The following is a 15,278-nucleotide window of genomic DNA, read 5'->3' on the forward strand; positions in this document are numbered from 1 at the left end:
CTCCAATGCCTTTATAAGGAAGGGCTGGGAAACAAACTGTCTTTGCAGGCACAAGAAGGGCTGGGTGAGTCGTCTGTTTGTCTCTGGCCCGCTTCCCCACGTCCCCTCCCTCCCGTGAGTCAAGGTAAGAGGTGTCCGGCAGCCTTTGGAAGGTTCTGGAAGGCTCGCTGCAGTTTAGGCAGCTGCCCCTGCAGTCGCTGCTGCACTTGAAGGCTGCACTTCCAGCCCGGTGCCTGCACTCTGGCTGTAATGGTAACCAGACCTCATCCCCTTGTTCCATTCCTCCGGCCCACACTGGCTGTACTGCTGAGACCCAGGCTCGACCCCAAACCGGGAGCCCAAACATAGCCCCGTGGGCACCACTGTGGGGGTCAGAGCTGATGGGAAACCTGAGGGTGCTCCACAGCAGGGCCTGGTGCCAGCAGGAAGCCCATGGAGAGAGCCTTGCTGGTTCGGGAAGGCCCTGTGCCTCCTGCTCACAGAGCCTGGGGCACAGCCAGGAAATTGTCACCATGTGCAGGGCCTCTGCTCAGATTAGTGTTGGGCCTTTGCTTTCAGCCACTGTCAGAGGCAGGGACTGGGCTAGAAGGACCCCTTGCAAGTGCACGACACGCTTTTACCAAAAATAAGGAAATGTGAAATAGGAATTTTACTCATTTACTCTTAAGACCCTTTGCTGTCTTCATCTCTGGTGAAGATAGGGCAGTGGTGAGCCACAGTCATAAAAATCAGATTGTGAGACCACTTCAGATGGAAAATACTTACAGGCATGAAATCAAGGTAATAGGGAAATCTGTGCTGTTTGCTCCTAAGTGCAAAATTCTGCTTGGCAGTCTGCAGGTTTTAAGGTGGAAGAAGAAAGATTTTGTTTAGATTTTTTTTTTTTGTGTGTGTAAAATAAGGACATTTTAAGGCATGTAAATATAGTAATTCATTTTTCAGTTTTATTGGGAACCTTGAGACCCATGACACAAGGGTTAATGTCTTAAACTCAAGGTCTGACAAAATGACACAACCAAGGTCACTACTGTACATTAAGATATGCACTTTAAGGTACAGTACAGTAATCATCAAAGCTGGAGACTATACTAGATGAGCTCTAGCACAACATCAGTCAGTTCAGAGCTTACACAGTTGAGCTATGACTTCTGAGAATCAGAGACTTTCTCTTCTGCAGTGATATTTCCCTCTTTTTCAGCTGGCTTCACAATTAACCAGGATTTCTCTAGCTCAAAAATATAAACTTTTAAAATTTTAGTTTAATTGCTGTGTCTCTAGGTTTCTGAGATTTTCCATTTTTTAAGATGCAGAGAGACTTTCTAGATCAGAAGATTGGCCCTACCTTTTTCACACTGCAGCGCTGGATGTAGTTAAAAAACCCTAACATCAGAAGTTAAAAAGCAGAACAAAAAAAATGCCGCTCATCAGATAAAGCAAAAGAAAAAAGTTGATTTAAGGTCTGCTTCTACAGAAGGCCTCACTCCTCTATGTACAAGTGATTTTTCAAATAACTTGCTGACAATTGATATAATTATTTCTAACTATTCTTGGTTAAAGTCCTGGAACTGGGTGATTACATCTTGATGTATGCATCATAAATCCAGGGGATACAGCTTAGATGTGGAGGAAATGTCATTTTATTTTTCAGTTTATTCATTTTTGCTAGATAAAAGGACTCAGAAAATTTAATTTTCATGATCCTAAACAGAGGCTCGCTGACCTTGTCTTTATTACATTTCTTTTTGTCAGTTAAGTGGTAGAACCTCTTCAGTTATGGAGGTGAAACTCACTGGTTTTTAATGTTTAGGAAGGCTAAAAAACAGCTTAGAGTTGTGTGATTGACACTCAAATAATGTGTTTCCCTTCTACAAAATCAAGTCTGTAGTGATGAGTAAGTTATTCCTAGGAGAATATAACCACTGGAGAAGCAGCAGTTAATTCAAATTAATTTATCTCAAATTAACAAAGGATACAAATTTAAGTTTCATGTTTCCTTCTCTTGTACATTCAACTATGTTTTTATTGTTTAGCATTTTTCAGTTTCACTGGTGCTTAGAAGATTGTAATATGCATCAGATAGACATCTGAACTTTTTAAAAATTTTTTTATACATCTTTATTAAAAGCCATGACAAAGCTACTGGGTCTGATTCTGCTGCAGCAGAGTAGTGTAGGCTGGGGTTGACTGCTGAAGTCAAAGCATTCTGCAAGCAGAGTACAAAACTAATTGTAAAGGCCTTTGGTTAAGACCATTTTTATTAAAAATATGTATTGATTTCAATGGTGTTGTGTCTAAGAAGATTGTATCTTCTGACATGAGGGAGTGCTACATCTAAACAAAATATATCCTGTCCACCAGCAGCTTGCAGTATTGGGTATATTCCTACAGAAGCAAGCAGAAACTCGCTGCCAACTTAAGATTGGAAGTATCTGACAGCAAATTGCTATTGCAGAAAAATTCTGCTGCCTAGATGAGCTGTAGTTAGTACTTACATGAAAAATGTTTCTGTTTATTAATTTTCTTTGAGGTAATGAAGAAAAATCTCCGTGTGCATTTACAAACATGTAATCACTTGGTAATTTCTGTCCACTTTTATTGTAAGCATGTCAGGCTGCACAAGTGAAGCCCTTCAGGAAAGAGGTGAAAATAGATGAGACCTGCTGAAACTCCTTTTGCATTCTCTTTCCTCCAGAAGCCTTTCCAACGTGTACAACTGCCCCTTCACAAAAGCTTATCTGTCTAAACAGAACCTATTGAGTCAAACCACAGTGCTCATTAGGAGGTGGATACCAGGGCTACATCTGCCCTGCTGGGAGAGGATCAGCAAATGAGCACCGACAAAGATGTCAACATGCTAGAAAATAGTGTCATGGCCTCTGCTGGCAGAGGAGAGTTCTCAAGTGATTTTAAGGCTCAAAGTAATGAAAACTTAGCTGCAAAGCACTCTCTGCAAAGAGGTTTCTCACTAAGTCATGCTAACCAAGAAGACGAAGTACACGCTTCTGAAATCTCTGATCCTCTTAAAGTTACTGAAGACCTTCAGGCACAGATTTTAAAACCTGATCTGGAGATACCACATCAAGCCAAAGTCACATCAATACCACTATCTTTTTTCCCATTTAAACTACAGCAAGTCCTTGTAGCTGCAGCGAGAAATGTCTCTGAAGCAAGGCAAGCTACAGAAACACAATCTGTAATTTACATATGGCCAGTAATAAATATGCAAGAGAGTTCCATATCCTTCTGGCGCAATTTTTCAAACTCTTTAATACCAAGCAGCCCAGACTTAACAAGAGACTGTTCTAGTCCTGAAGATGAGAAATGTTCCCAAATAACCCCAGTGAAAGAGCTTGCGCAAGAGGAGCCAGATGGAAAGACATCAAGATTCTGTCCTCTTATTGTAAAGTCATCTAACAGTGCTGTTTCAGAAATTTTAGTGTCACTCACCAATATCAAGAATAAGGATTATACAAATATGTTAACACTTTCATCTATTAGTCCTATTGGAGAGCAACTGGAAATTCCTCTCTTTAAGGGAAATGCTTTAATGATCTATAATCATCAAGTCTACATTCTATATGTAATGAGGCATGAAGATCTGGCAGCAGAAATGAAAATATCTGGCCACCATATGTTGTTTATGAAGAGTTTTTGGCTCATTACATGTTGCTCTGTCCGTAAACTAACATTCCAAGATTCACATCCACTGCTGTTGAGAGAGGATGCTGTGAAACACAACATAAAATGTCTTACAACCTGTGCTACCCAAGAAAAACATCAAATGAAATACATTTCTCTTCACACAAGAGGTCTACAATCCCTCAGCCTGAGAACTGTTCCCCTCTTGCTGGGAAAAGGCAGCAGGTGGTTACCCATGATGATCAGGTGAGTATCTGTATATGAACAGTAAATTGCTCTCCTGTTAGACACAGCTGGATGCAAAGTGCAGTATTCAGAATATTGATAGCAGGCTGTGTATGATGAGTGACCTGGTTTTTTTCAGTTTTTCTGGGGAAGCTAAACAGAAATCCAGCATATATGATCACTGTAGAGGAAATCAAATTAAGGCTTGCAGGCCTATAAGACTCCACTGTTTTAAAAATATATAATTACATAATGCTGAGAAAAAATATGTCTTGAGTTATGCCAAGATTTTTCTAGTATTTGAACAGAACAAAAGCATCATGGTCCATTGCTATTTAGAGAACAGTAGGGCAAAATCTAATATAATAACAAGATATTTCCCAAGGGAGAAGGTTGGGTTTCTGAAAACAGGTGATGGGTGCCATCATGATCATTTTTTGAAGTAACAATGGAAGAATAGAGAAGGGCTGGTCTGCAAGATCCCTCCTGAATTAAATTCTTCTTGCAAAGCCACATGCCCAAGGTATGTGACACTGTAGAAAAAAAGCTGTGAAAATAAACTGGGGTGGGAACTCAACACTCACTTCCTGATAGTCAAGTTCTACTCTTTCCCATTTCAGTTCCTCAGCAAGACTGCATTCCCATCCAGAGAAGACTTGGAAAACAGAAATGATGAAAAAGCACACTGGGATAAAGACAAGGAAATAAGAAAGAGATTTGGTCTTGTTAGAGGTGTAAGAGTTGTTCTTAACAGGCTAAGTGCCTCTGAGCTTAGGAAATTGACTGCCAAACGTTCTGCACTTAAGAAGAAAGATAATCATTATGACAGAGACCTGAGGGAAGTGTCACATGTACATACCTCTCTGTACACAAATATGGAGTATACTTCACCTTGAAGTATTACACAGCATTAGTATAAATTTCAAATTTTTTTAGCATTTAACCCCATAACATAAAAAAATTTCTGTTGGAGAACTTAACTACAGCTACTTCTAAAATGTCAGGATCTGGTGTTTCCCCTCCTCCCCCAGCCCAGGACTTTCTCCAAAAAGTGCAGATAAAATGCCAGATACTGCTGAAGTCTTTTCTGACTCTGCTTTCTCTTTGGAACTCATACAGCTGCAATGGAAAGTAGAAAAAGTGCCTGCTGACCTCTTAATGATAGCAATGGTTTGCAGTCTGTCTGTGCCAATGTGTGTCTTGTAGGCAGAAACAGGAAGCGCTTCATACCTGTGCTGGGCTCTTTCTGGTTTGAGCATTGCTCTTCATTTCAAGTGAAGGTGCCAGAGGCCCAAGCCACGTGTTTATAGTTATTGACCTGCTTTTGAGAAAGTGTTGCCCTATGGCTTTGCTTAGAAGTATTATTTGGCAGTTTTGCCTGGTATGATCAGAGCCTTTGGGAATAGGCGTTTGCTTTCTCTAATCCCTGACATTTTCAAACTCAGTTCATATTCAGCTCTTGTGTCCATTTTGTATTTTTCTACAACAAAGCTCTTAAGATTTTTTTAGCAGGTAGACTGGACATAAATTTCCAGAATCCTGTATAATTTCATTATTCCTTTTTTCAAGTTGTTACTGATAAATTAATGATCAGTAATAAATCAGCATTTCTCCTCAATCTGCTTATTATCTCATATCCAGCACTTACCTTCCTTTTCTGTCAACTGCATTTTAAGCCATCATCACCCAGCCTTTCCAAGATCTCTGAGAATGGTCTGTTTTTGTTGTCTCTAAATGGGAGCATCATTGGTGTACCCTCAGCATTCATGAAAATCTACTACATACCTTCTTGTGAAATATTTCGAGGTCAGGTAGAGCAAAATTCTCAGAAGACTATATTAAAAAAACACAGGTACAACTCCGGATTAAGGTTTCTTTTTCTCTTTGTGCTAGTACTCAAATGAAAATAATAAAATCAGTATTGGCTGTCATTTCTCCTAAAATTTCCTTTCCAGTAAATATGCCAAGGCAGACCCTTAGGATAATCAAATTTTTATGGTGTTTCTCCCTTTATACATGTTATAAATTCTCAACATGTGTTCCAGAAATCAAATAAGATCAAATACCTAGCAAAATATTTCATTTTTTGCTGTTTTATACAAATGCTTCCACTTGCTATTGTGAAGTTTCAGTTACACCTGAGAACTACTAATGAGAACTGCTAATCACAGTGTTATTAGTAGTTCTCATTAACCTGAACTGTTATTGTGACTGCTTTTCAATATTTTCTGCTGCCATGTCTTTTCCTTTGCAGATTACATTAATTTGATTACATTCTGTCTTTTCACACAGACTGTGTACTTTGCATGTAGAGTCATTCAAGTAATAAAAAGATGTTACATTTTCTCTAAGTTGTTGCTCCTCATTTCTATCTTGCTCTGGTTTCTTTCATGAAAATTGAGCTCATGTAGAGGTTGTGACAGTGGGATTAACCTATATCTGTTGAGTCTTGATGGAGGACCTTTCAAATCCAAGTGCCCCTGGCTAAAGGGAACACCTGTATAAAATGTTTTGTTTTATATGCAGGACACTATTTACAAGAATAATAATAGCAATTATCAAAGGAACTGGAATATCCAGGAAAAAAAGCATCATATTCCAACATGGAATGAAATGGCAGAATAATTGATGAGGATATAATTAAATTCATAATACATCTACTATTCAATACATAAACAATAGTTAGTATTCAAAGAATGAAGAGGTTGATGGAGCAAGAGAAGAATGGTAAGTAGGTTACATCCAGAGGGCAAGAGAATGACAGATCCCAAAAAATTGTGGAACTTAGAGATAGGGAAGTAAGAATTACAAAGTATTGTGAACAGCACAAATGATTATTTGGAAATTACAATGTAACACAGAAACAATACCTAAATTATTTACCTGATTTTGGTATTCCATATGATTATTAATTCTAGTGGATGGTGGCGTGCTTCATCAGAATCGTTCGGCTCAGTCCCATTACTGAAATACACAGGAGCACGTACCTTTGTTGGGAGCTCTAATAGGCATCCTGAGGGAAGAGTCCTTCACTTTCAATCACATGATGATAAAGTTGCTGAACTTAACAACCATTGCAGCTTCTGAGTTCCCCCTTTTGGCCAGGGGCCAAGCTCCTTCCACCTTCTACAGTTCCTTCTCCCCTGCTGTGTGGAATGCCTCTGTCCTCTCCCACAACAGCCCCCCATATCACTTTGCAGGGGCCTCCTGCTCTAAGAATGGCTGCTATAAATGTGAGAAAAAACAGGTGAAAAATCTATTGCCTGTGTTACATGTGATGTGAGGGATAGACCTAACCTTTGCTCCTGGCCTACATATTTTATAGATTATTATCTATAGATTTGTTGATTTAAAAACCTATCTAGACTTTGACAGAGTAAATTCCCTTCCAAATACAGTAGTCAGATTATTTGTTTCTGGAACTATATGTAATACCATCTGTTAAAACTTAGTCTGATTTATCCAGTTATTTAGGGAGAAACAGTGTTAGGAAACACATTAGGAATTTAAATATAGGTAATTCCCTTCTGTGCTTCTCATTAGATCAATCATTATAGTCCACTACCTTTATATATTTCCTTTGTGTACAGAAACTCCAAAGTCAAGAAGCACAAGTGTCCTGAGTTTAGATAAGAGGATGAAGTCATCCAAGTTAGAACAGAGGACAGCCAGGAAAGGGGGTTTCCTGCTAACTGGAAACTCCATTTTTTCAGAAATTGGTTTCAGTCTGAATTAGATGAAATCTTTTTCTCTTTCCCAGTTTTCAGTCAGCAGGAAGCTGCTCAGACACTGGAACAGCTCAGCTAAGCTCCCTCTATTACCAACAGTGAAACCAGGTATCAGCATCGCTGAAGGCTGGGGCTTCCCAGACTCCCTGACTCCTTGGCCAGCCTCCCAGGGGATAGCTGTGGGGTTACATCAGGATTCTGGACATTCAGCAAAAGTTCACCAAGTGCAAGAAACTTTAGACTCTAAAACATGGACTCTATCAAATAAAATTTGTTCCACGAGGAAACTTTAAACCTAATGTTTTCATCTGGAAGCTGTGTAAGGCACTGATTTTCACAACACAAAGGAGAAAGGCAGTGGGTACAGAACCATTTGTGCAGTTGTGATAGCATCAATAACAATGGGAATTGAAGTTTCAATTTACGGAAACTCCCGCAACATACTTGGGTGTCAGGAATCTTTTTCTGGTCTCTCTTCAAGTGTGATGTTTTGAGAGTGGCTGAACTTCAGTTGGCTGCACTCCAAAACTACTGTCCCATATGAGACAGTGCCCAAAGACATCTTACTGTTTCTTTTGCCCCTTACAAACACAACAAACTTCTCCACTGCTCAGGGTGGAAACCATGGCAAGATGTTCCTTTTGTACAGGGTACGTTTTGCACCCAGCACAGGAAGGGTCTTTAGCACTCAGCTGACACTAGCAAGAAGAAAATACAAGTAATACCTCCCCCCACTAATTAAAACCATTCTCAACACATTCTGTAACAGGTGGTTATTCAGCTATATTATTTTGGAGATATAAGGGATTTTTTTTGTTTAATTAGCAGTCCAGCTCTGGGGTAAGAGTATTACTCATAGGTAGGAAATTGAGGTCTATGACTATGAAGCCAGGGAAAATTTGAGATATTTGCAATCTTGACAGAGGTACTCAGAAATTATGTACAAGATGATACTTCCAGTACTTTTAGATTTTTTCAGTGCACTCCAGAAAGGTACAACCAACCTGCAGGGCAATTATCCTAAATAAACCATACCTGAACTTGGGCTTCAGCACATATATCCTGGATTGTTTGAACTTGCATCTGATATTCTGTATTGTTCAACAAGTGTTCTGTGTCTCTTAAAGAGCTTCATGTAGGAAGACCTCCTACAGCCCTACTTTCTACTGCTATCTGGTAGGAAAAAGTATTACTCACTACATGCTTAAAGACCAAATCATTCTGGAACACACTCACATTTTCTTCATATCTTTACAGAAGTTCAGTGACCCCAGGGAATAAGCTCCCAGACTCTAAATTATTTTCTGCCTATCAGGCAAACACAAATGTCCCCTGTAGGTTTGCACAGAGCCAGAGGCTGACTGAAGTTTTTTGATTTTTCATTACGGTCTGTCGCAGTGTGGTTAAAATGAGAAAACATCTTCTATGAAAAACTCCACCTTCTCTCTCTGCAGACTTGCTTCTCACGTGCCTGACTCAGTGCTGATTGTGGAAACCGCAACCTCCCATCTTCTTTTTTTTTTTTTTAAATAACCCTGAAAGGCCAATCAAACAGTATGCAAAACTCTTATAACCTGGATGCTCAAATTTAGAGAATAGGAACAACTTGTACCTAAGTCAACAGTCTTATCTGGAAGCTGCAAAAGAGCAGGGCAAGCTGCATAAAGGCAGGTCACTTCTTGTTGCTTAATTTGATCATCGAGGGTAAAAAATATTTGGTTTCAACTGTTATTTCTGAGAATAAAATCAGTGTTTTGTTTTCACACTGCAGGAACATTTACAAAGCTGAGTAGTATGTCAGACTGTGTGAACAAAAGATGATTGTCTTTTTCTTAAGTACCAGAATGAAAGATCATTGGATTAAACTACCATCAACCGTAAGGTTTAGAATAAACAAGCGGAGGTGGTTCCTCATGCCACGTTGTAGGAATCACTGCTAGCAGGCTTTTGCAAATACTTAAGTTTATACCAGCATAATTAAAAATGCTATTGAACAGAGTCATAGAAAGACATCTGAGGGTATTAACTACTATCCCTGGCTCAGGAAATTATTGCACTTCAAATAGTAGAGGGTGGACAAATATAATTTCATGTTCTCATACGCTCCCTTAGACATTTTAGTACTGCTAGGACAAAAAAGTTTGGGTCAGACCAAAGGTCCATTTAGCTCCATAGTGTCTTCTCAGCTTAGGTTGGTAGTGAAGGCGTGGTTGAAAGGCAGTTCTGGCTACAGGTGGCCACTGATACTGCCACAGCCACAAACTGGAAGGCAACTGGACTGAGATATCAGTGATGCTGCATGAAGATCACTGCCGCCACCAGCAAGAAGAGGCAGAGGAGGGAGAGAGACACCAACATGGCATCTGCACTGAAGGGACTGTAGGTCAACCAGGAGACTTTATTGGTGTGTGCAATTTACACAGTTCTCAGAAAAACAAAAAATAACACATGGTAAACCTTTACCTTGTTGAATTTTGCTCTTGCATCATTACTAGGTGTCTGAACAGATTTCAGTCTCCTTGAATATTCATTATTCAAAGCAATCAGACAAAAATCACCTAGTCCATAATGTAAAAGTACATGCACAAGTCATAACATGCAACTGTATCTTTTACTGGAGAAATTAACATCTCAAGATCATTCTTCTAGAGAGAATATTCATAGGATATCCCCAATTCTAAGCATAGTAGCTAATAACATCCACTTCTTTCTCTTTGGATTTCAAGACACTAAGCGTATTCCAAATGAGGACAAAGTAGTACTGTGCTAATCACTGCACTAAGTACAGATGAGAAATTTGGCACCTCTTTTTTGTAGATATGGTTGAATATCATATCAGAAGTGAAAGAGGCTCCAAAGGCACCCAGGTTGACTGTGACACAGCTAGGAAGTTAATCCAGAGTCTCAGAGTTCAGATTTCACATAAGGCAAACACTCCTTGTGGTAATTCTTCACTGGTAGACAAAAGTATCATTTTATAAAGTTCACTGCCTGGTGCCAGAATGCTCTAGCCAGCTCACAGTGGGCTGGAACTGGCCCAGGTTAGTTTCTTGTGCTTGCAGTTATGGGAAACTAAAAAAAAAAACAAAAAACAGAGCCATACAAAAATATCAAGATGGCCAGGTCAATGGAGTTTAATGGTAAGACTATCTTCACCAGTTACCAAACTGCACTGCATTGGAGGTTGTGTTGGCTCAAGAGAGGGAAGGCAGTTTCATGTATTGGTATCCTCACCAGCGGGACTTAATGTGCATAGGACATGGATTCTGCTCCTGTTCAGATAAAAACAAACTTCAAAAGATGTTCTGTTTGAACAAAATCTCTCCAAAAAAGAGATTTAAATCTTCATGGAATAAGAGGAATCAGCCTGGGCAGTTGGCTATCTAGCTTTTCTTCTGTGAGTCCAGTGCAAGTAATTCTTGATTAGCAATTCTCTAACCCCACTTCTTTTTTGACATTACCATGCTAGACACTAACTCACCACTCTGGAGATGTATGTTAGAGAGTCAAAATGTCTACTCATCTTTCAGCAGTTTGCCACCATCTGTCACCAAGCCCATTTCGGAGGCAACTGCAGAACGTTGGATCAGAAAGTAGATTTAAAACCACATTACACATGGGAAAAAAATGCTATCCAGGAAACCTTTTCTCAGACCTAAATTATAAATCATTCAATGGAAGAATTTTTATTTTGGAGAAGTGTTTGGTGAGATGCTGCATTTGACCACAGACAGCTGGGCTGTTTAATCATTCAGTATAATATACTTCCATAGCAACTTTTTTAATCCACTGAGTGTACCTGACTTCATATCATCAATGGAAAAGCAGAAATAACACACGTACATATATATAGATATATATACACATCTATATCTATATATACACCTGTGTGTACAAGTATGTTCTTAGAATTATATATAATACGTATTTATATATACAAGTATGCACACAAAAAATCTGCAATGTCTGATGTGATTAGAGCTTCTTATCTTGCAATAAAGAAAATACAAGAACAGAATTAACTCAAGTCATAGGGGATACTGAAATTTTAAGGGCAAGAACACAAAAATGTTTTACGTTAATAAAACATTTCTTTTCCAATTTTGCACTTAACAGTTGCATGGAGTTAATGCTACATAAGGGATGGGGACAAGAGTGAGCCCAAGTAATTTGGTTTGACTTTCCACAGTAAAAAGTGATGGAAATGAATGCCTCAGCCGTTGTGAAGCTAACTTGATTTCCCAATAAGCTCTTAGTGATACATGGAAATACACTTCAGTATTTATATTTCAGGATAGTATTCAACATAATTCAGTGTGGCAAGACACAGTTCACACTGATAGATGTAAGAAAGCCAGTATATGAAGAACTAATGGAAAATGGAAAAGCTGTTTGAAGGAGAGAATACCATAAACTCAGAAAAGCACCTGATTAAATATTTAAGGATATATTGAAACAGAATAACGGGGGCAACTCTTGATTTGCTGTCTAAAAGCTTAAGGTGTCCTTCTGCAGTCTGATCACAGCCTTCTTGGAGTTGTTTGGTTTGAATGAAAACCTCCAGCCTGAAAGCAGACATAGTTTTAGACAGGAACACATCTTACTGCTGAGCCCAAGAGACTTAAGTAGCAGCATAAAACATCCATCATGCTGGTGCAAACAGCCAAGTGTGCATGTGAAGGGAGAGGTTTTCCATTTGTCAGAAGGGTCCACTTGCGGGCAACTCCAGTGGCTCCCTCTGGACCATTATTTTCTAAGTGTGGTTCAACCTGGTGTTTGAGAGGTCCTCTTTAAAACCAGAGGAAAATTTACACTTGTTCTCTATTAAAAAGGATGCTACTTGGGCACAGTAAAAACTAAAGTGACACTATCCCATGCATTTTCTCCAGAGGTCTTCATCACAGACAAACTGATATGAGGTACTGACAATATGAAGGATCCATATCAGAAACCTAGCACTGAGTGACCCAGATACCAATACTCTCAGTCATTTGGTCCTTACATATGGGCTGCCTGAAGTTACCAACAGGAGCTTTTTACTGCCAGCAACCACATCTACCCTGTTTATCTATGTCTTTTTATAGGATAAGACTTTCATCAGATCTCAGATCTGCTTTACCTAATCTTTAATTTGAACCATGAAAAAAAATCCTCTTCTGCAGTATTTCCCATGCAGGATTCTTATTATTCTGTGAGTCTCCCTTACAAACATTTAGGTGTCAGGGCAAAGGCCATTTTCTGGTGCTGGTAACCACGGTATGGCCAGAGTCACTAACAGCAACAATTGCAGATCTATTCCTGACCTCAGCTCTTGTCAGGTGCACTATGAAACTGGCATTGCATACCTTCTCAAGACACTGTTCAAAAGAGGATAGGGAACCTGAAAGCATACAGGTAGTGAAAGTCATCTGCTTTCCAAACACAAGAGTTTCTCCCTCCCTCTGTCCACTGGTCATACACAGCACCTAAGAAAATAGGCCTCTGGACCTCATCATCCCCAGTTAGACTCCTGAAGTGAACAATTTTGAGTATCTGCTAAAGTACACACTTGGGCTACAATTTGCAGTAATCCCATATCAGTCCATAGCACTTGTCAGCATTTTTATATCCAATAAATTGTTTGCATTTCTCCAGAGCCTCATTCATAGCACATGAGTACGAGCTGAGCTCTGCAATACATTTGTTATGCAGCCAAGTACGTGATATGGCTCAGGGGCTTGGCTAGCCTCCCAGGACTTGTTTAAGATCACAGAAGTAGAGTAGGTGACTCAGTAGAGCCACCAAGAATTGTTAACTGGGGGGTCCCTCTTTGAAAATAGCTGAGCAACATCCCACTCTTTTACACACATGCATCTTGGCATTTTTCCTAGCAACTTAAAAAATTCCCTAAAAACAGATTTCTGAAACAAAGTAACAGTCTTGACACTGTAGAGAAGGAATCTAATCTTTTCTTTATACTTCAACTTTTTTTTTCTGTAGAGTTTGGATTTGGACCTGTCTAAGCCTTAGACATTGCTGCTGAAATAATTTAAAAGGGACCTCTAGTCCTGAGAGCCACAGTTTCAGAGTACCTAAATGGGGGTACCTTAGGAGTCCAGATTTTCATTAAGGACAGAACAATTTCCCAGTAGGGATTAGGCCTCTTATGTATCCACCTGAGAGAAGAGGTATCCAGTCTGAGGTATTCCATCACAATGAGCTGAACACCAGGCATACAGATAAAGATAAGAGAGAATTGAGTCTAACTGAAGTTTCTTCTGCAGAAGAGACATTTTAAGATCAAAATCTCAAGGTCTGGTATAAAAGAGTCATGTAATCTCTGGTTTAAAAGTAACATAAATAATTTCTAATCCTTGTCACTACACCAAGAAATCATCAGGCATGATCTAGGTTCAATATAACAGTTAAAAAATCAAGAGATAAAGAAAAAGAGCCAAAAGTACATATAAACCCTAGCCAATCAACTGAGAAATACCACTGCTGACCTTTGAATTTATCTCAACATTTTGAGACAAGTTTATAATCTGAGTCTTATTAGTGGGTGAGTTTGGACCAAAATGAGAGTACAGTACTAAGCATCCCCTTAAACATACTACTCCAGCTAGCTTTTTTGGTATAAAGACTTATGAATTCAGAAATTTAGTTACTGGCACACAATTACTTCAGGCTTATCCACAAGAGTGGGCTTCCTTCTGTGTCACAGGAGGAGATATAGACAGATTCAGAGTTGCAGAAGAGAAGAAGTAAGCATAGGACTCCCTATCTATAACTACCTGTGTTCAGGAAGCATGCAAATATTTAGGATGGCTCTTTTAAAACCCATTAAATTGGTTGGCTGAGCCTGACTGCTTGAGGGCTCTTCAAAACCTCCTGACTATTTTCACTTACAGCCTCATGGTTCACTTATAATCCTCATGGAAACATGTACTTAAGATAACTATGCATAATACTGTAGAACTTCACAGGCTTTCGCAGAGCAACAAATAAGCCCTCATTTTGCCAAGTCCCATTTTTCGCCTAAGAACATCATGCTGCAGTTTCTCTTGCTATTCAGTTAGGTTGCTTAAATAAATAAACCTCAATCCCTCTAGCACCGCATCATTCATATTTAAATTGTTAGTCTACAGATAACTTGACCTTTAAGTCCACAGTAGCTCACAGATCCAGATGAAAGCAGTGCAAGTCTCACAGCACTTGCAAAAAGTAGATGGCTGCTTTTGGCTAAGTTGTTGAGTCCCTGGGACACATTGGAGTGTCTGAGAGCACTTGCAGAGCCGATCACTTCAATATGGAGACAGTGGATACATGAGAACTCAATTACACAGCTGTAGACCTTGGGCTTTGGAAGAGGCTGTGAATGTGGCAATGAAACGACTAGATAAGATACAGAACTCTGAGTTTGTGCTTTAATGTTTGGGGACCTACAGGATGCCTGTAAGTGTTGGCTTTGGATATTCAGGTAGGTAGGAACTTTTGTCCTTACATTTCTGTATCAATAGGATCCTCTGAGTATTCCATTCTCTACACAAAATTGCTCTATCTGTTCATTAATTATGTGCATGTAAGAAAAACTTCCAAAGGAAAGGCTGTAAGAAGGAATAGATTCCACATTTAGGTCTGAAACTTGGTATTTCACTGCAGAAGCAAGTGTAGGTGCTATGCAGGCACAGTAGACATCCCATTCTC

General features: G+C 39.4%; 2 protein-coding genes across 3 annotated transcripts in view; one reads left to right on the top strand and one right to left on the bottom strand.

Annotated features, from left to right (window-relative positions):
• The window catches only part of WDR64 (WD repeat domain 64), a 259,862-nt gene that overhangs the window by 129,176 nt on the left and 115,408 nt on the right, over positions 1-15,278 (bottom strand). The window lies entirely within an intron of this gene.
• Positions 218-5,482, top strand: LOC137470998 (ligand-dependent nuclear receptor-interacting factor 1-like). Of its 2 annotated transcripts, XM_068184932.1 has the most exons (3): positions 218-252; positions 2,603-3,885; positions 4,485-5,482. In XM_068184932.1, the coding sequence occupies exons 2-3, from the start codon at positions 2,828-2,830 to the stop codon at positions 4,570-4,572; spliced, it is 1,146 nt and encodes a 381-aa protein (XP_068041033.1). In that variant the 5' UTR covers positions 218-252; positions 2,603-2,827; the 3' UTR covers positions 4,573-5,482. The 2 variants fall into 2 exon arrangements, with proteins under 2 accessions (XP_068041033.1, XP_068041032.1); XM_068184931.1 differs by lacking the exon at positions 218-252 and having other exon boundaries at positions 2,523-3,885.

The sequence above is a fragment of the Anomalospiza imberbis genome, chromosome 3 (genome assembly GCF_031753505.1).
Source record: "Anomalospiza imberbis isolate Cuckoo-Finch-1a 21T00152 chromosome 3, ASM3175350v1, whole genome shotgun sequence".
Lineage (NCBI taxonomy): Eukaryota > Metazoa > Chordata > Aves > Passeriformes > Viduidae > Anomalospiza > Anomalospiza imberbis.